We start from the raw sequence: 20,474 nt of genomic DNA on the forward strand, positions 1-20,474 counted from the left end.
GCGTACTCAGGGGAGCAGAAGTGCCGGGTCAGTAACGCTTCATTTTGCTAGTTCGTCCCTTGTTTGCTGTGGCTGGGGTAGGAAACTACGGTATGTAAAACATGACAGCCCTGTCAGTCTGACAGACCTGAGGCGTTTCTCCCTGCACTCATGTCTTCGACCTCAGTGAACGAACCTGTCGGTGAAAATGTCAAGCATTGACGAATCGAGATGCGATCACTTTCGCCGAAGTAGGATGTGGAGCTTGCGATTGTTTTCTGATGGCGATTACTGGGTAGATGACTGTGATACATAGTGGGCTGAATCTGGAAGTTCGTGTTAAAGCTGCATGATAAGCAAGTCAGCCATGGGCGTTGATGATGGGGTGAGCTGCGACCTTCCAGTGATGAAATGATGGTGAGAAAGCATATGTACTGTAACTAAATACTATAGTGGGTAAAGATGGCTTCCACGACGACTGTCTGTGAAGACCGCGACCAGAGTAGTCCATGGATGGAGTGGAGTGGAGTTGGGGTTAGATCCACTCCACTCCAGTAGGCCTTGGCATGGAGTGAACTCTAGTGGACTCTAACCCTAGAGTTCACTGGAGTCCAGTGGTATGGGCCCCCTATAGAGGGATAACCACCGTTCGAGCCTCGGTCGCGACGTAGATGTTCTCTTTTTGCACTTTGTCAAACTTTGTCTAAATAGTTCAAATCTTCAATAAAACTCGGAACAGCATATAGTTGTGTGTTTGCCATGTTTGTTTCTACAATTTAGACCTCCTACGGAAGTGCCGTAACTAGTTTAAAGGTCGCACCTAGGTTTATGATTTTGCTATGTCGCATCTAACTCTTTATATATTAGGCCTCTTTAATGGCCTCGCCGGATAGCTTCCCCCTCTAGGGTGTTACTATGTTTCTATAGCTAGAAAAGACTCGCTTAGGCTCATTAGACATAGCTAGTATCGTGAATAAATCGCGGGCTATTCGGGATAGCCTAGGATAGGTGTATTTAATGCATAGTTTTAACTAGAACTCGAGGGGATAGTAGACATTAGGGACACGGCCTTTAACGCACTACCTAGTATACTTATCGGTCTTAGGGGTAACAATGTTAGCGTCCTCCTTATCTAAGGTTAAGGTAGCATCTATCTATGCTATAGCATTAGTCGCCTAGTCATTATTAGTAGGCATAGTTTTAACTACGATCTAGGAGTAATAGGACGTCTAAAATTCCTGTACCGCTCGCTCTAAGGTAATAAGCTAGTCCTATCGATTCTTCTACTTTAATCTAAGCTATCTCTATATATAAGCCGGATGTAGCACGACTACTATAACATAGACTAGGGATTAGTCTATCATCTAATAATATTTATCTAGCTTTTTCTATACTAGGTTAACCCTAGTAGCTAACATGCGATACTCTTAACTTAGCGTAGGCGGTACTACTAGTAATAACGACGGAGGGGGAGGTAGAGGAGGTAGTAGTACTATCTATGTAGTAGCTCGCCTTCCTTTAGCGGTCTTAACTACCTTACGTATAGGTTAGTAAACGGGTAGGTCTTCGTCGAGGTCGATGTTCTAGGTGTCTTAGGACTAAGATTAAGACTAGTAACTTACTACTACCGTGCTTTACGATGTAGGGGTATTACTCGTTAGTAAGGGAACCCTTAAATATGCCTACTCTAGCTTATAGATGGTGTATTAATCTTTAAGCTTCTTAAAATGCAAGAATAGACGTTCTATAGTAGGGATAACTTACTATATAACACTATAGCTAGTACTAGTACCGCGGCCCTTAAGGCGCTAAGTAAATTACTATACTAGCTTAAGAATCTTATAATATTTGGTTAGCATTACCTAGTCGTCCTAAGTAATGAAATCTTCTAATATTCCTAGCTTCTTACGCATCTTCTTAGGGTATAGCTTTACACTAAAATTAGTCTTCTTATTAACGTAGTCTTACTAGTCTCTTTAAGTCTTGTAATAGAAGTTATTAATAGTAGGGCGGACTAGAATAAAGACTCGAAGGGCGTCGAATACCGAGTTCTAGCGGGTGTCGTTTATAGCATACAATTCTACGACCTTAGTAAGTAATAGGTGCTCCCTCTAAGCCTTCTTAAACTCCTTATTTCGCTAAGGCGATGCGCGTATATAGACAATCGTGTTTCTAACTTTACTAATAGGCCTATAACGTCGCTAACACTCGAGCTCCTACTTAGTTACCTTAACACTAGTAAGGGCTACAAGGAAGGCATCTTTGTTAATACCCTATAATAATGCGCATATAATAAGATTAAAGATGTAACTAGCGTACTATAGTCGTCGATGCTATGCGTTAAAGGAGAACTCCTTAGCTAATACGGCAATGTAGGTGTTATTATTTAATGCGTTATTAGCAACAAAGAACCCAATTTTTTTGTTAAGTAAGAAGCGACTAATAATCTTAGTAATGGTCTTAGCGATGTTAGTGCCTATATGTTTATCGTGTTACTACGGAAGGGCAAGAAGGAAGGTCTTTAAGTTACTATACTTATCTACGAAATGAACGTTAATACTATAAAGCGCCTTAAGATTACGAGAAGTCTAAAGATCAAAGGAGAAGTAGATAGAGGAGGTAGCTAAGCGTAGCTATTTAGTAATAATGCTGATATAGCTATTATAGACCTAAGAAATCTACCGGCGTAAAGTGCTATAAGAAGGAAGGCAACCTCGTAATTTAATAGCTAGATTTAGCATCGTAAGGCATTACTATATGTAAGGAGATTTAAGTAACTAGAAGGTAAGGTTATCGTATATAATAAGGGTAGTAATAGCGCCCTTCTAAGCCGCCTTATTGAAAACAGTGCTGTAGCGGTTAATGTCCTACCTATAGGAAGAATTTAAGACTCTTAATGACGTAGGCTAGCTCGAGACTTAATCTATAATACTGCGAGTCCTCTTTAACCTTAAACCGTCTCTATTAATGTTATAGACGTTAAGAAGGTACGAGATAGCGCTATCCGTGCCATTAGTAATGTTATAGTTATATGTCCGATAAGAACGTTACTTATAGTAGCTTATATAGACCTAGAAGTACATCCGCGGCATTACCTACTTTTTCTATATCCGCTAGCTATACTGCTAGATGTAGCTCTTACTAGCACCCTTACCATTATTAGTGCCTTTAAGATGTAGTAGAAGGGACTAATCGACGGAGGAATAGTAGGTAATATTAGCTTAATCTTATTTAGATAGGTTAGGCGTAACACTACGGAAGTCGTTAGTTCTTTAGAGCTCGGTAGGTACGCGGATTTTAGAGGTGTTTAGTGCAGAGGATAGCACTTTAGAAAGGGTGTTAGTATTAGCCATAAAAATAGTTAAGGGTTAAAGGGGTTAGTAATGTAGAGTTAACTCGACGCGCCTAAGTGTTAACTTCTTAGAATTTTTGAGGACGTTAGAGTTAGCTAATTAGAGGTGCCGGAAGAAGCCGCTAGCCAATCAGAAGAGGGCTTAGCGCGCTAAGCTAGAGTCTACTAGAGTACTAGAGTGGGAAGCCCTCTAATCCACTCCACTCTAATGCCTACTAGAGTCTAGTAACCTAGAGTCCACTGGAGTAGACTCCAGTGGAGTGGATTATTACTCCATCCATAGACTACTCTGACCGCGACCTCGGCTCCACGAGAAGTATACTATCTCATAATTTTCGTGCCTGTACCTTCTCGTTAGGGAAGATGAAGAATTACCAGGTTGGAGCGTTCCAAGTTACTCGCCTTGGTTCGTCAGCATTCATCGGTTTGCCGACAGATATGTTCGTACCTGCCGCCTGATCCTCAACGCCATACTTGCCAAGTATGCGGGTATCATTGTACCCCTTGGAGAGAAGGAAGAAGAGCGTGATGCTTATCTTGAGGTTACAGGTCATGGATCTGCAAGCCAAGAGAGTTGGGATTGACTGCCATGGATTTGAAGGTCCAAAGATAGCCAAAATGCCGTAGAAAGGAGGCAGGCGAGTGACTCCTCGAGAACACTCAACATCTCAGCTCTGATCCTTTCAGTCTACCTTTCTGCAAAGCTCAAGAGAATTTCAGAGATGCCTGTGGGAGTTGTGCATCAGTTACCCCTTGTTCCTACTCCCCTGCCCGCTATAATTAATCAGTAATGCTCAATAGTAGTAAGGTTGGGCTTCTTCCAACCATCCATCGACACATTCTCTCATGCGTTAGCTGCGTTCTCATTCTGCCGCGAATTGCAGAGGTTTTGATGCTTTCTTGTTCTGTTACACGGCTTCAGTGCTGTCTTTCTCGACACTGTTTTCCACAACCTCAATTCGAATTGCAAAACCTGTTGCACGTACCTTGACGTGTGGCTTCTTCCTTTAGGAAGCTTGAAAAGGTGATACTTCTAATACAATACCAGTCCACAAGGTGTGCTGATGGTTCCACAAGCTTAGTGGTATGACATCAAGTCCAAAGGCATTTGGAGCGGTGGCATAGCAAACGGAAACAACCCACTTGTAGTTGGATAGCATGACTCGCAGTGGGTATAAATTTGTCTCTTCCTTGATCATAGCAGCATAAGACCAGCGAGACACTTTATCTCGTACATTGGACGAGAAGCTGTGATTCATCGCTATTCATCATCGAGGTAGACGAGGGGCTTGAAGGAACGAAGTAGAGAGGTCGCTGAATCGTTGTTTTTCTTGCTATGTTCGGATCTTTGACGCTGAGCTCCCAGACCAAACTTCAACTTGGAGGAGCCCGGGGGCAGAGGAGTGATGTCTGAATCACAGACCTGCTTGATTTGTTCCGTTGTGTACTCGCTCCAACTACAGGAAGCACATGATGGAAGCGACCAATGTCTTGTTTCAAAACCCTCTTGGCCAGTCCATCCTGACTCGTGCTTGGATAGTCCTAATGCTGATTTGTTGCTTAGCAGTGTGCCTCTTTATATGATACTGCTTCGAGAATGCGAATTGTATTCCTATGTGTTCCGTGTCTCCAGCTACTGATTGACATCTTCACACCGCAGTTGGAGTGATTGTAGTCTCTGACCATGACTGACTGAGAAGTTGACATTGGTCAGGGTCTCTTTGCCATGACTTCGCATATGTGTTCCGTAGCACCTCAATTCATTTTCGTCAACGTGATCAAGCGGTCGCTCCTTCCAGAGTCTTCTGCCTGGCCAAAGCTCTTTCCGCAAACACTTCGTCACCGCTACTGCCACAGAATCATCATATTCATCGTCTTCTTGCCTCCACATCTTCATGACTCCACAGCGACACAGTCCCCTCTCCCTAGAAAGCGCTTTCCGCAAGACCGCTTGGCCGTCTTGATCCTTCCATCTAGCCTTCCACCCGCTGACTCATAGCCTTCAAGCCCTGAGCATAGTTTACCTCCCCTTCACAAGCAGTCCTTAGACTTCTAACGATGCTTTCCCACTCCAAACGTTCACCTACGTCCATGTACTCGTCTGATGCTACTCCAGATCTCTCCGGAATCAGCGTTTGTGGAGTGAGCAAGAAATCAAAGCTAGACCTCCGCACTTTTCCAACAGATCTGCTGATGCTTGTTTCGTGTCATTTTATCCTTTCGTAGATCTCAGTTTTATAGACATGGTTCGCCCTTGTCTGTAGATCTCAACAGCACAGCCATTGACCTTGAACAGTTTTCAATTCAGATCTCAGAGATGCGAGCGAGCATACTTTTCGACTTGTACGTCTCAGCAGCGCAGACATACTTTCTACCCTGTTGATCATTACATGGCGTGACTTCCGTGTAAGACTTGACACTTAAGGGTTAGTGCAGGGGCGCGTCAAAAACTAAGCTTGCTATGAAGCGTATTCTTGGAAAGTATGTTTTCGGATCATGCTGCTTTTCGGTTCCAAGGTCTTGTCTAGATGAGAGCAGCGTTGTCGGTGTCTAGCATGTGACAGCGTGCAGGTGATGATGATGACGAAGGAATTTCGTGCCAAGGATCTTGTCATATTAATGTCGGCATGATGAGGAAGGTGCAAAAGTCGTGATATCGAGCACGGGCTCTATCGTGTTCTGTCTGCTATGTCGCTTCAGAAGAGAGCAATGAGGCGTGAGAATAAAACCGCAAGGAATCCGATTGAGATCTTACCGCTCTTTGAAGACGCACAAGACCGAAGAGTGGGAGAAGAGTGTTTTCATTTGAATAAAAGATTCAAGATATCACTAATAGACATTACAATTACAATATAACAACTTTTCCCTCTCCTCTCCCATCTTCCTCCTTCATGCCAAGCCTCCTCAGGGGCACAACCAATCTCCTCCCTTGACGACCCTTACAATAATGAAACAGGTGATGCAAGGTTCAACGTGACAGGACTTCCAGTCAGGGGCACCCAAATAACCAAGGGGTCAGATCCAATAGTCTCCCTAACAAGTCCAGGAGCATTGCTAGTAGCTCCAACAGGAAGGGTAACAGGAATGGGAGCAGAACAACTGTTTCCATTGGCAGTGACAGTGACAGAGGTAACACTCTTTCCATCAGCAGAATACTGGTAGCTCAAGTTGGGATTGCACTTGTCACGAGCCATGCGGTTCATAAAGTCGATGCCAATATCATCGTGCTTGAGAGAGATGATGGGCCAATTGGTCAGACGAGACATCTCTTGGGTGACCACTTCGGTCCAGATTTGAATGAGAGAGAATTGGCCGGTGATGGAGCCGATGGTGGTGCTGTTGACATCTGCGTTGCGAAGATTGGCTTGGTGGAACATGAAAGGGTCGTGGTGAAGACCCATCAGATGTCGGACGTTGGTAGTACGGGCGTCGTTGAGTAGTTGAGTGAAGCCACCCTTACCACCAGATGTGTTGACCCATTCGGCTGTGGTGCAGTCGGGAAGATCGCAGTTGAAGAAGATTGTGGTAGCCCAGCGAGGAATAATCTCAAGTCCATCATATCCATTGCTCGCTACGGTACTGATCAAGGGCCAGAACTCATTCTGCTGGTTCATCAACACAGATCTGGTGTTGTCACCAACTGCAGATGTAATACCGTTGGTCATCCAAGCTCTGATAGCATCGCCGTTGTGCATACCAGTGATAGCTGGAGGGATGAGGCCACCTGGTGACCATCTTGTTGCTTTGTTGATTCCAGTGGTGTTTGCCCATGCCTGGTTGAAAGTGATCTCCTTGAAGGTGTCATTGTAAGTTGCGTTGTTCAGCGATTCATGAGTAAACGTGTGGGAGACGTGGGCAAAGGCGTTCAAGTTTTCGGGCGTAGACAACCACTTGAACAGTGGATCGATCAGACAGCAAGCCTTGCTCCAAGTAAAGAGTGTTGGTGTGGTGGGCCAGATGTCGATTCCAGTTCCTAGCGGCTTCTGATATTCGAGTGGAGTCGAAGACATGTCGCCGGTGTAGATGATGGCAGGGTCTGGTTTGCAAGTCGTTGTGTTCTCGTATGTGATACCAGCGACAATGTTTCCATTTCCGTTGTGGCCGAGTTCCATGAAGTAATTTGAGCCAGCGGGAAGTCTCGAGTTCAATTGCGGCGTCCAATCAGCGATCGCCTGCAGATCCGCTGGCCTCAGTCTGAACAAAGCATTCGATGGCTGATACAAAGCAGTGTTAAGATGAACATCATCAACTTGAGTGCTCAAGTAGATACGACGGTAACCGACGGTCAGGCCACGAGTCAGCCAGGCGATGTACGCATGTTGCAAGTAGTTGGAAGTCAATGCCCAATTGGTGGCCCAACTCGAGAACCAGACCATCTCCTGACGTTTTCCAGCTTGATGGATGACTGCAGCAGAGCTAGGGTTTGAGAAAGTACCATCAGAGCTTGCTGCGAGTCCTGCAACCTCCCAAACATTGTCAGGGTCGGTGATGGTTGCTGGATAGTGCCAAATACCCTGTGTACTGATCGTGGCGCCTTGTTTGAGATTGGCTGTGGGGAAACCACTAGTATTCGTGAAGCTCAGCAGCTGCTCTACGCCAGCTGCACAACATCCAGCGCCAGGAATAGTAGGAGTGACGCCAAAGGCAGGTCCAGGATACACATCGATGCGGACCATTCTTGCACCAAAGGCACTTTGGTACGCATATAGCTGCTGGAATTGATCTGCAGTCAAAGCACTAGCCCAATTGTTGCCGCCGTAGTCATAAGACACTTCGCCGAGGATAATGAAGCCACCAAAGTTTCCTTGAGTGGCCGAGGAGTTGAGAGTTGGCAGTGTGATACCCGCCTGAGGGACTAGCTGGAGCTGAAACGGGATGCCATAGCCAGAGAGACCCGACGTAGCAGAGTAGGAAGACGGTTGGTCGCGTGCAAAGATCAGAATCGTGTTGGCGACAGTAGTTCCGCCAGTAGAATTGCTGACCTGGCCATTGACAAGAGCTGAGAATATGGAAACACCGACAACGAGAGTACTGGCTGCCCGTGCCAGATGGCAACGGTCAGAGATGGGTATACGCATGTTTGCTCTCAAGTGGTATGAACCTGATGAACTCGAGGTCTGGGTTCCGAGATAGTTTTGTTGTCATGGCATGTTCTCGATCGTCTGCCTTTGTTGACCTCCAGGTCAGAACGTCATTGGCTCACCACTGACTAGACAGTGTTGATGCCCCTCACTGAACCATAACGAGATTACAGCTTCGCAAAGTGCCTCTGCAAGTCATGGCGTCCCTCTTGTGCCGCAATGCAATTCTCCAATTCGGACAAAATGACTGAATTCGGCTGACGAGCAATGCGCGCCAGTCATGTTTCCATCGAGGTGAGTTCTGGTTGTCTTCTTTCGCAACAAGTATTGGTGATACTGGTGGATGTTCGTCGATAAGGCTCTTTGAAGGTGGGGAGGGCATAATCGGGAGGTGCATGTTGTTCATGGGAATAAGGCAGCATCGTAATGCAAGCAAGATGGACGAATACCGCTCGTACGTGCAGTGCAGCTGTTCAGGTTTTGTTCACTATGTGGTTAGCTCAGATCACATACCTTACACAAAACAAATGTTGGATTGTCAGTATCGTCATCGCGTCCTAAACACGTCTTCCTCGGCGTTCACCACATCGCGATCGTAGTGGTGGCGTGTACGTGGCCTGAGTTTGCCGTCTCAATTCTAACTTCACCTATAGTTGCGTCGCAAGGCCAATGTTTAGTCAAGCTGATGCAGATCGATATGTTTGAGATTTGCGGTAGTATTGATGCTTGTGGTAGGCTTCAAGTGCTCGCCCTTCTACAGCAAGTGATCTTCTCAACGAAAGTCTATACTTCCCGCATCATCGGAGACACTTTTCACCGTACGTATTGCGGAGGCTGGGAGGAAAATGCTGGAAATTGCTCAAGGATGGATCCTTGAATGTTGGAGAAGGAAGTCAAGTCGGATTGGTGAGCGGGGAAGTCACAGTTTCAAAGCCAAGCTTCTACGCAATTATGTACGGATGAGCGAGATGTGCAGAGCTGTGCAGCAGATTATGTACCGTATACATTAATTAAACCATACATTAAATTCCTCGAGCTTGTCGTCGAACATCGCCATCGACGATAGCCTAATACACATTACAGTCCAGAATAGCCCGAATCATCATCCCACAAGACCAGCCTGTGATACCTCAGCCCAAAAACTGCCCATACGTCGAAATGTTGGCATGAAGCAAAGTGTCTACTTGCACTTCACCATATCCGCATTCGACTGCCCAACCTCGGACGTGTAAGTCGACCACAAATCATCGAAACTCGAGTATTGATCATTAACAATCACCAATGCGCCATAATACGGCGCATCCACCAAGCCATCCACATCCGACATCAGAGTATTCGTGTTATCTGGATAACTATGGATCAACACGGTAGATTGACTGCGCAGAGGCACCGGAATGCTCGTGTTGCCACCGTTGTTGATCCAATCGTCGTAAGTGTTTTCATAAGCATTGATCATATCGGCGATATTGTAGAAAGAAGAGTCGACAGGTACACCAGGGTTAGTCCAGACCAGATTTCCATGGGTCATTGTGTTTTTGACTTTGTTGTAGATGGTGTTCATGTAGTTGTAATCGTTGTAGGAGGCGGGTGTTTCGTCGACGAAGATGCCTTTGAGTGCAATGTTGGCGTTTGAGTACGTGGACCAGGATTGATAGGTGTCGATGTCGGCTTCGATGTCGGAGAGGGCGCGGTCACCGTAGCTGGTGTGCACGTAGCCGACCATGTTGACATTGCTGTAGGAGTTGATTTTGGAGACACCGGCGATGTAGTTGGAGTCTGGTGGTGATCCTCCGGGTCCGCTGTTCGGGTTGATGATAACATCGAATGTGACGCTGGGATTGTTGGTCACCGCATCGTAGAGCGGTTGCCATGCTCCGGATGATGGGTATACGTAGAGAGGAAGCGCGACATGCATGTTCATCGCCATCTTGGAAGTCGATGTTTTGTTTCCGAATATTTTCTGAAACCGAGATCTAGAACTCGATGAGAACAAAGCCATTCGTTTTGACAGCGGCATCTTCGCAGATATGGTACCCGTACTCTCGTTCGCCAATGTTTGAATAATTTGAGAGATGTCACTCGTTGTGAGAAAACGTACGCTTGGGCGAAACGTTCAGACAAAATGGCTTTGGCGTCGTAACGGGTACATTGAGTGGTTGTGGGAGCGAATCACAAGAGTTTCTTCGCTTCACTCCTCCTATTTGAGTACATGAGAGTCGATTTAAAGAGTATTCGAAACCATTCCCACGTGCTACCTACAACGTAAATCCACACTGTCGGGCATTGAAAAGTCATACGAGCATGTATGCCAAGAACAAGGAAAAGTAAATTTGAGGAAATTGAACTCTGACATACCGCTACTCCCCTGTTCATCGTCCATGAGAGCCCCAAAATAATTATGCCCTTGACATTCCCCTTTCATATGTGCCCAAGCTGTACTTGCGAGGCATTGGATGACTGTCTGCTTGCAATATGTCCAGCTGGAAGTCTTGCCAGCGAGCCTTGGCATCTTCACCAGTATCCGCTGTATCGTCGTATTCGTAGATGTTCGACTCACCAAAATTGGCATTGGCTGGCGGGTGTCGACTGAGTTTGTGCGGAGAACGACGGGTTTCTGCCCAGCTGCGTTGTATCCAATACATCTGTTCGTGCTCTCGGAGGTATCGCGATCCGTGGAAACTGCGAAGGACGACATCTCGCAACTTGAGGCCTAGAGCGCGACGATCATTCGCCTTCTCGTACATACGCGCGAGGATCCAGGCAACATCTTCGGGCTTGAAAGAGTCTGGAAGCGGTGGTGGTTTGATTTTGTCATTCGTATACTCTGTCCACGGACCCAGCATACCAAGAATGCTCAGCTGCGCCCTTGCAAGTGCTTCCGGATCGTTGGGAGGCACGACTTCTCCGTAGCGCTTCGTAGAGTCGTCTGGATCCGTGAGCACGAGCGCCGTGGCACCAACTTCCGTTGCGACAATTGGAATACCAGACAGTGCAGCTTCTCCAATGGCCAAAGGGAGACCTTCAGAAAGCGAAGAGTTCATGAATAGCCAAGCATCCTTGAGAACTTCTTTCGGTGAACCAAATCCAGCGAGAATTACTTTGCCGTTCAGATTACGATTGTTGATCAGCGTTGTGGTCTCCAGTGCATAGCTTGGCTGACGGTCTTGGGCACCATAAACGACCAACCTATAATCGCTAAAGCCGTACTTGTTCACGATAACATCCGCAGCTAGGACAGCATTCTTCACGTCCTTGATGAATTGGACGTTGGACAGCATCACACAGGTTGGCAGCTTGCTTCGTGTTTCCATAACTGGTTGGAAAGCATCCATGTTTCCGATACCGTTCACAATCGGGTCGATCTTGCGAGCGAACAGCTTCTTGCTACCACGCAGTCCTTGATCCGTGCCAAGATCGATTTCCCAATCAGGATTGAAGACGGACGTACATGGCAGAACAATGTCCACATGAGTGTAAGCCAGGTGACAAGCTAGCTTGATACCAGCGAGAAGCATTGACTGGACTGGTATCGGGAGTAAACATTGCGCTGGACTGATGTTCAAGCATGTCTCTCTCCATAAGATTGCATGATCCCAGATGCCCCAAGTAGTACCGCGTCGATACTTGAGCAGCATACCGTAGAGACTGCTGATTCCATGATGAGTGCTTTGGAAAACGGTAGGGCATTCTGCTGGGAGTTCAACCGAGTAGATGAAGAAATAGCAGATGTACAGATCAAGAGCGCCCTTGAAGTCGCTCATGGTTGCTTGCTCAATCTCGAAAAAGTCACGGTAGTTGCTGATGTTGGGATCATTGTAGTCAATCAGCCAGGCTTGAATCCAGGCATCTTGGACGTCTTTGTTGTCCCAAGTCTTGTTGAAGTCGCACTTTTCAAAGTATCTGTTCATCTTTAGAACAACATTGCTGAAGGTAACCAAGTCACTACGAGTGTAGCGTCTCATGCGTGCGCCCTTGACAAATGATGTCAAAAGAGGAATGAAGATGAATTTGATATCTTCTTCTATTCTCGTTCCGTAGATCCTCTCATCGATCTGAGTTTGGAGCAGATTGTCAATCACACCGTGATATGGCGTTTTTCCGTCCAACCCCCAAAGCGGAAGAATTTTCAGAGAGTTGATGTTTTGTTCAATCTGGTACCTAGGGATACCGAAGTCATTGGCAGACTCCGCCAGACAGTGACCTCGGATAGTGGTATGTCCGTTGACCAAATCTCGTCGACAATTTGAGACACCACCAGGATTATCTGGCCAACACCCATTGTCAGAGAAGATTACAGAAGTGAGTTTTGAGGTATCGCGATACGCATCCTCTGGACGAGCTGTGACTTGATTTGCATCTTTTCCAAGACCCATGACGAACAAGTCTGACGCCTTGATAAGAAGTGGACAAGTTTGCGACGCCTCGGCAGATGGTTCGATGGCGGATATTATCAAGTCCAAATCTTCATCCAGGGCCTGTGAAGCTTCGAGCAGATGACCAGCGTCTCGAAGGCTCCAATATTTCTGAAGCAGAGGCTCTTTTCGAAGCATCATCTCGTCTAGAAAGCATGCAGACACTGCATCCAGATGAGGTGGTTTAGCCCAGAACGTCCAGAGTGCAGTCCTCAACACTGATGTCGGCAGCTTGCGATAGATGACCTTCTTTTTTGTTGGTGAATAGCCAAAGGGCATCAGAGACATAACCCACGAACGTGGCTTGGAAGGTGTATCTCCATGTTTTGGAAACCTGTGAAGCCAGCGTAATGGATGGTAGATGAGCAAGTCAACACTGTCAAAGGACAGATCTCTTGGTTTTTTTAGTAGCCCAAATTCATCCATCAAGATAGATGCCGGAGCTTCGACACCTGTGCATACTGCCCCGGTCTCATCAATGACTTTCGTTTCCAGATCTGCATCTCTTGCATGCTTATATACCCAATCGACTTCGTAGGTCATACCATCCAAAACTGCGACGACTCGTCTAATTTTGTCGGAAGGAACCCAATGCTTGACGTTATCGGAACCAGATCGAGGCTGCACGCTCCAGTATACCGAGATTGTAGGTGGAGTGTCTTCTGTATCCTCTTGAGTGTATTTGGCCCTAAGGATCTCGGTGTTGCCTTTCGGCCTCTTCTGATAGAGATACTCGAAAGAGAACTCAACATCCCCACGGAACAATCTTCCGCTGACAATACGACCGTGTTTATCATATGTGGAAACGACCTCGCGGCCTGATGCTTCCTTGGTAATCTTCCTAGTCGGCCAACGTTTCCACTCCTTGTTCTGATAGTCGAAGGTGGACGTTGTTTTCATCTTGTGATCACCTGGTGTCGTCTCGTAATGCGTGATTCGATACGATGAGTCGTAAATTGCCAAACCTCTGAGCGCTTGAGACTCGGGTGGAGTCGCATGAATACCGTCGAAGGCCGCGACCACGAGATTACCATCCACATCTCGTGACAGGAAGCCTGTGGTTTTTGAGAAGGGTGTGTCAACTGTGATAATATCGCCGTGGAGCGTCCTTGGTAATCCTCGGTTTTTCATATCCAGAAAAACAGAGAGAGACGGCTTGCCGAGAATCAGAAACAGGTAGGTCCAAAAGTTCTTGACGAACCAGCAGGCTTTCCAAACTTTGAGCAGCAGCCAAAGGAGTGGCTTTCGTGATGGGTTATTTCTCAAAGCGAACCACAGCTCACGGCTGACATCTGGAGCGCCGCCAGAGATCAGGGCTGTCCACCTAACGATCTCATAGATAGTAAAGCCTATACTCGTGATAGAACGCTTGAGCTTTGAGACTACTCCAAACTTTCTGCCCAAGGCTGAGGTTAACTCGGGATCTCTGTACGAGCCTGCGATCTTGAACGCGTTATCCGAATCCTGACTGACATTGGTTACCTTTCTTCTGTAGTCTCTCAAGCAATCTTCGAGCAACTCATCCGACTCTTCTATGCTCTTTGATTGTGCTGCTAGCCATGCTCGAGCAGAGGAGGTCGTGTGACCATCAACTCCCAGCAAACGACACAAGACAAGACAGCGAACGTCTTCTGGTATCTTCGTCCATTGTACATTTACGTCGATATCGAGAGACAAGTGCTGTAAAATCTTGCGATGCGTGTTGTGAGACAGATTACACAAAGTGTCGCCATGTGACTTGAAGGAAGTTGCCCAACTCATTGGTTCAGCTTGCTTGCTGGCTGATGAGCGTTTCCCTCGAGTTCTATCTTCTTTCGTAATATCGTCTCCAACGTTGTCAATGTTGTTGAAAGGTGAAGAGAAGTAGCCAGTCAGTAGAAACGTGATTACGGCGGCTGAGATGGTGGTGACGTTCAAGCCAATGACATAATCATAGAATAGATGAGATGTCGAAGGCACCGCACGGAGGACACATCCGACTACGAACCCCACACCGCAGCACATCAGCACCGCTACTACATGCGCTTTGGGGTTCTGAGTAAAGCATCGGTTGAACTGAAAAAGGTATTAGTGTTGCTAGAGCCGCTGCGATGTCGTATTCTTTACCTGGAACAGACACACTGCTGTGTATCCCGAAGCATACAGAAAATAAAGGACGATGGACTGATGATTGATCACAAAGACCCATATGAAGATGGTCATGACACCGAAGATGATGGCCAAGTAAGACAAAAGCTCTGCCAAAGCGCGGCGATAATACATGTTGCGAAGACTGAAATAGGTTAGCACAAGATATTATCGTGACGGCTCTCAACACAAACCGTTTCTGATTGCTTTTCAATTCGTTGTAGACAGACATTTCCGTGATCTTGCGATCTGGAAGCGCGGATGCCAGCGGCCAATACTTCTGCAGCACCAAGTCGACTGCAACGGCACCAAGCAGGAAGTAAAGAAGGCCAAAGCAGATTCCATATCGCGCCCGATCGTCAAAATAGGTGACAATCACAGGCCGTCGAGCGCTCATGACAATGTCGATCCAGCGGTCCATGAGAGCACCAAGGAACAGTCCCACGTTTTGTCCAAGCTATAGTTCGATGAGTCGTGGAATGCACAGGAGACGAAGTTACTTACATCGTACTTAGAGTAGCGAAATGTGATGAACGGACTGTGCTCCTTCAGACCACGCATCAACTGCCGCTGGTTGGCAAAAGCAAGCTCAAGCTGCACGAACCAAGTGGTGGTATAACTTTCAGGCAGATCTGCTCCACCAGCTTCTTTCTCGAGAAGCCAGAGAGCATACGGATGACCAATGCCCATCTTCCTGACAAAAGGGTCCGTACCTTTCTCGTCTTTGAAGAGTTTGCGAAACAGATTTCTGTTTCCATATTTGTGAACCTCCTGTCTCAGAGCAAGACGAGCAGCAGCTGCCAGCTTCTGCGAGTCGCTCTCCAAGACAGATTTCTCGTCCTTCATCTTGTTGCTGTACCACGTCATCAAATCCTTCTCTTTCACTGATGGCACTTTCGCCAGCCAAGTTGTCCATTCGTGGAGGAGGTTTCGGAAGGTAACAAGGAGCGTTATGATGAAGGTGTAAATGATAAGGAGATAGATCAGTAGATCATGGCCGTTGACGAAGGTGGTGAGGATTGGCGATATGAAAAGGATGGGTATGCATCTCCACATCGCAGTGCGACCAGAAGTCAGAGGGCAGCCGAGTCGATGCATCGTAGCGAACATACCTGTGCAACATAGTCAGCATCAGTCGAGAGCACGGATTGCGTTGACCTACCAAGTAAGTTTAGGAAAGTCGTTAAGGCGTAAAGGTAGATGAGGAAAATGAAACCACCGAACCAGGACACCTGGGCGCCAAACGCGAAGAAGCCACAGAATGCTACGATTGTGGTCAGGATGAACGCCGCTGAAAAACGCTGAACAATGAAATGCGCCATGTTGTCAAACGCGAACTGTGCATGTTAGAGCTAGCCATGGATTACTCACGAGTCCGAACTTACGCTGAAGAGATAAAAGCCACCAGTACTGCCCACCCAGCCAGTGATACCACCTGTCATCAGGAGTGCAGTAAGAATAGCATAGTTGGCCATGTTTACGACCACATTGTCCATGTAAGCTGTCAAGTAGAAGCCACGGCCGAGGAATGAAAGCAACAAAACGTCGATGACAGCAGGAAAACAGAAGATGGAGAGAGCACCAAACGCACCGGCGGCGTCAGCAAGATATTTCGTTGAGTCTGGTTCGTCCAGCTTGTAGCCAGGTGCTTGCCCCGGCAGCTCTACAGGAGACCCAGAACCTGACATGATACCGTGACCTTCAAGCTTGATCCGAGCTTCTGTGTTCGAGTATGCGGTGAACACGTCCTTGCCATCCCATGATTCGGGTGGCGGCGGATGATCTGTCAGATATTCATGATACCTGTCGTAGGTGATTTCTCCAAGTGTTCGCGGTAGGATGCCAAAGTATATCTCGCACTGCGAGCCTAGAACCCAAAGTTCAGAGAAAACTCCAGCTTGGTCGTGTTGTTGCAAGAACAGTGGACATCTGTCGGTGGTTTCGAGATAGACGTCCTCATACGCGAGCTTCCGTAAAGAACAGAAGTATATCAGCCCGTAGAGGTCGAGCACACATCCAGCCGGACGAGCCGTACCGATAGAATTGTAGGCATCAACTAAGGGACCTGACAGCTGATTTAAGGTGGATCTGTCGGTGGCGAATAAAGCGTCTTGTAGCTTTCGTTCGAGAAGCTCAGAGAGTTCAACAAGTCTATCTAGTCGGGGCAGCTCGTGGGCGCCTTGTTTTGCAAACTGTTCGAGGCGTAGTTGAATGATCTCTGACATGCTCATCGAGTCATCGAGACAAGCGCGGGAGTGTATGGCTTTCCAGGTGGTCATGCTACTGTCTTCGAGCAGCAGGGCAGTACAAACTTCGATAATAACCTTATTAAATGGATGCTCTGTGTTCGCCAGTCTGATTTGTTGAACAATCGAGATCAACTCGGCTTCCGTGCATTGGTTCAGCTCTTGCTGTAGACTTTTCGGAAGACGCGCGCCTGGCAAGAACAACAGTTCTTCTTCGTAGCATTGCAGACGCGGTATGCCATGACGAGCAAGCCACACGTGCCAAATCGTGGCCGCATCGTGGACATTCTTGAGAGAGATGTATATGTCAATGACACGATGCCCATGTTCCTGGTAGCTGTCCGATAGACCGAGCAAATGTCCACCATCATCGGGCAAACTAAGACCACTATCCAACCCTTTGTAGATTCGCAGGCGGCCCTTGGTAAGATAGTCGAGCATTCCTTGCAACAGTTTTGGTTGAGAAGAATGTTTCAATGCTGTGCTCATGGTTTTGGACAGCGACATGATCTCGATGTCTGCATACACTTGAAGCATTTTCAACTCTTTCAAGCCACGCTGTGTCTGCAAGATCCGTTCATAGTGTTCCATGGTAATCTGATCCCGTAAGTAAAAACATCCAAGCTCGCAGAGTGGCACTCCACAACTAGCTACGTCCCAGATACTGTCCCTTCTCGGAGCATCCGTAACGTAATCAGGGCTAAAGACAGTCTCCAAATGTTCGCCCTTTACCAAAAGCAGATCTGGAGGCAGGGGGGCCGGTGCAAGGAGTGCTTCTGCCGGTCCGAGGACCTCCGATAGCTTTTGAACATCAAGATGATTGCTCCCAGTGTCGAGACTCGAGACCTCCTTTGTCGCAGGATTCTCAATCCAACACTTTTGAAGATACACAATCTCAGGGCGCTTGAGCCAGTCAAATCCGCTGAGGCACATGTCGGTCCGAGTGTTGTGCTGAGAAGTCGCTTGTGCTTGGATCACAGCTCCGAAGAAGTCTGCAAGCTTGAAAGCTCGTCGAAGCGTTGCTGCAGATGGCCTTACTGTCCACATCTCGAGGAAACCCATAAAAAACTCAGGACGAAGCTTCATCTGACGCTTGCACCTTGCGACACATTCTCTTACTTGTACTGCCCGGAAGAAATCTCGACGTTGACCATCAGGCAGAACACTGGCGTTCTGGACTATAAGGCCGTCCATGAGTCCAAAGTGGATTGATTCGAGGAGTTTCGAATCAGGATCGCCCATGAGAATAGTCGACACATGGAGGCTTCCCAACGCCTCAAGAAGCGCATTAATCTCCTCAGCAGAATTACTGGCGTCGTATGGTATCACCACACCGTGCAATCCTTGTTTGAGACGGAGATCGTTGATCAAGGCAGCTCTCTCTTGTATGCTCTTTCCTGAAAGTCCTGCAGTGGGTTTCGGCGCGCCGTAGAAGATTGTCTGGGTCTGGCCTGCATCTTGAACGTCGGCGGACGCTCGGGGAGGGTGCATTGAGTCCCGAGCTGTATTATGGGCGGTGCTCTCTAGCGACTCTTGAGTCAAACGTCGGGACGAGACTGCGCTTTCCGGAGGACTCTGCACTTCGGATGGCGGTCGCTCGCCATTGCTCTGAGTCGCAACAGGTGAAACAGGCACAGGCTCTGGCGCTGACTCGACTACCCTTTCCCCGGTCAATCCAATAACGTGCAGGTCGAAATTGGAACGGAACCGTTGAACAGGAATTTCATGTTCGGATACGCAAAAGGTCTTGACCAGGGACAGTTTGGGCGGAGAGAACAGAGGCTTGAGCGGTGCTTTCTCATCGAGAATTCGTTCATCCTTTTGTGTTTTCGGTGATGGTTCTTTTGGTCGTAACCACGCTTTCGGAAGCTGGAGAAATCGTTGGATGCTCGGCGGTAAAGGGTTCCTCTTTAAGCGTCGCTTCTTTCGGGTGTATTGCAATATCAAGTTTGCGAGCCCAACGACGAAGAAGGTGCACCCGACTGTGATGACAAGGGTTTGGTACCAGTAAAGAGTGAGCTGAGATCCCTTTAGCGTTGCATTCCAAACAATTGCAAATTTTGTGCCAGGAGCAACATCGACATCCGGTCCAGTCAAAGATGGCTGAAAGAAGGATGCCATGATTATCTGGCATCTGGATGCTTGCAATGCGTGAACTCGGCCTCCATCGGTATGCCGCAGCGAAAATTCATCGAAGCGGTAGTATGCCAATGCTCTAGCCGAGTAACGACGCGACCTCAGTGATGACGTTCAGATGAATGTTTCCCATAGCCGCGAGCACAGCTCAAGGGGAACTATGGCAGATCATGTCGTTGTGATAAGTCGCGCAAAGCAAGCCTATTTTAGAGTTAACAACAGCCTACCTTGACTTGCTGCAGGTCACTGGAGGCTTCTTGCACCGCTGAAACTTGAATCCAACAAGTGACCCTGATTGTGAAATCATACAACATCTTCCCTCACAAAACAGAATCTCGTGCAGCCAGGAACCGCTTGACTGATGACGCGTCGCGACCTTCAAGAAGGCGACCAGGTCCTGCGTTCCCAATGAGCTTCGAGATATATGAGTAGGTGTACATAACGCTGTTTGCATCAATCGCTAAAGGCTTCAGCTACTCGAACTCAAGACGGTCGGTGATGAAGCAGAAAGCAAGGTTGCGCGTTTGTCGCAGGGCTACTCGTACAAAGCGGCGATTGGAGAATCTCGCCCCACCTTCCATTCTGGGACGACGTGTTTTTGAACAACCTCGCATCGTGCTTCCTTCATCCGCGTCGTCGCTTCCTTCAGCAATCATCAAACACGCCTCCGAAGCTCTCGAAGCTCTGAGTTTTCCGAGTGGGTCTTTGATGTTGATGATTAAAGTGTAAGCATTCAAGTCACAGCATTGCGTACGATGGCTACGCTGGCACGCCGCTCGCGACAAATTGAGAAGTATCATCATCGGCTTCTGGTCTGACAATACCCATGTCGGTGGTTAGATGGGCCTTCTCAAGAAGTGACAGTTCCTCATGCGTGGCGCGTACAACCACGAAACCGGCAATCGATCACGACGGTGACTTTCAAACAAGCAAAACTGGATCTGACCCACGAAAGCACTTGGCCGACACATTGCGTTTAACAGTAGACTGGAGACCCACCCCTCCGAACCCTTTTATTGCCGGCATTGACTTGGTTTTGAACAAGCAAACCCGAGACATGCTTTGCGTCTCAACGATGCGGCTTTTATGGTCGAAAGGATGAAGCATCAGCTTGACTTCCGAGTCAATCCCACAGGATTTG

At 47.5% G+C, this 20,474-nt stretch overlaps 3 protein-coding genes across 3 annotated transcripts; all 3 read right to left on the bottom strand.

Moving 5' to 3' along the window:
- Positions 1-6,201: 6,201 nt before the first annotated feature.
- Positions 6,202-8,799, bottom strand: M438DRAFT_396582 (uncharacterized protein). The gene is made up of 2 exons (XM_029909265.1): positions 8,353-8,799; positions 6,202-8,313 (listed from the first exon to the last, which is right to left on the bottom strand). Exons 1-2 carry the CDS (start codon positions 8,407-8,409, stop codon positions 6,271-6,273), a joined length of 2,100 nt encoding a protein of 699 aa, XP_029761806.1. The 5' UTR covers positions 8,410-8,799; the 3' UTR covers positions 6,202-6,270.
- A 607-nt stretch (positions 8,800-9,406) lies between these two features.
- M438DRAFT_344912 (uncharacterized protein) lies at positions 9,407-10,506 on the bottom strand. Its single transcript, XM_029905328.1, has one exon. It carries the CDS (start codon positions 10,337-10,339, stop codon positions 9,593-9,595), a length of 747 nt encoding a protein of 248 aa, XP_029761807.1. The 5' UTR covers positions 10,340-10,506; the 3' UTR covers positions 9,407-9,592.
- Positions 10,507-10,542: 36 nt separating this feature from the next.
- On the bottom strand, positions 10,543-19,411 carry M438DRAFT_317371 (uncharacterized protein). Its single transcript, XM_029902741.1, has 6 exons — positions 16,337-19,411; positions 16,114-16,288; positions 15,456-16,063; positions 15,146-15,408; positions 14,931-15,096; positions 10,543-14,879 (listed from the first exon to the last, which is right to left on the bottom strand). Exons 1-6 carry the CDS (start codon positions 19,316-19,318, stop codon positions 10,809-10,811), a joined length of 8,265 nt encoding a protein of 2,754 aa, XP_029761808.1. The 5' UTR covers positions 19,319-19,411; the 3' UTR covers positions 10,543-10,808.
- Positions 19,412-20,474: the final 1,063 nt, after the last annotated feature.

This window comes from Aureobasidium pullulans (assembly GCF_000721785.1).
Source record: "Aureobasidium pullulans EXF-150 unplaced genomic scaffold scaffold_7, whole genome shotgun sequence".
NCBI classification, from domain to species: Eukaryota; Fungi; Ascomycota; class Dothideomycetes; order Dothideales; family Saccotheciaceae; genus Aureobasidium; species Aureobasidium pullulans.

Coding starts and splice junctions, on each gene's coding strand:
- M438DRAFT_344912 (XM_029905328.1), bottom strand. CDS start 10,339: ATGGCGATGAACATGCATGTCGCGCTTCCTCTCTACGTATACCCATCA.
- M438DRAFT_317371 (XM_029902741.1), bottom strand. CDS start 19,318: ATGGCATCCTTCTTTCAGCCATCTTTGACTGGACCGGATGTCGATGTT. Junction 15,097..15,145: donor TTGAAAAGCAATCAGAAACG/GTTTGTGTTGAG, acceptor AACCTATTTCAG/TCTTCGCAACATGTATTATC. Junction 14,880..14,930: donor CAGCAGTGTGTCTGTTCCAG/GTAAAGAATACG, acceptor TACCTTTTTCAG/TTCAACCGATGCTTTACTCA.
- M438DRAFT_396582 (XM_029909265.1), bottom strand. CDS start 8,409: ATGCGTATACCCATCTCTGACCGTTGCCATCTGGCACGGGCAGCCAGT. Junction 8,314..8,352: donor GGGCAGCCAGTACTCTCGTT/GTCGGTGTTTCC, acceptor GTCAATGGCCAG/GTCAGCAATTCTACTGGCGG.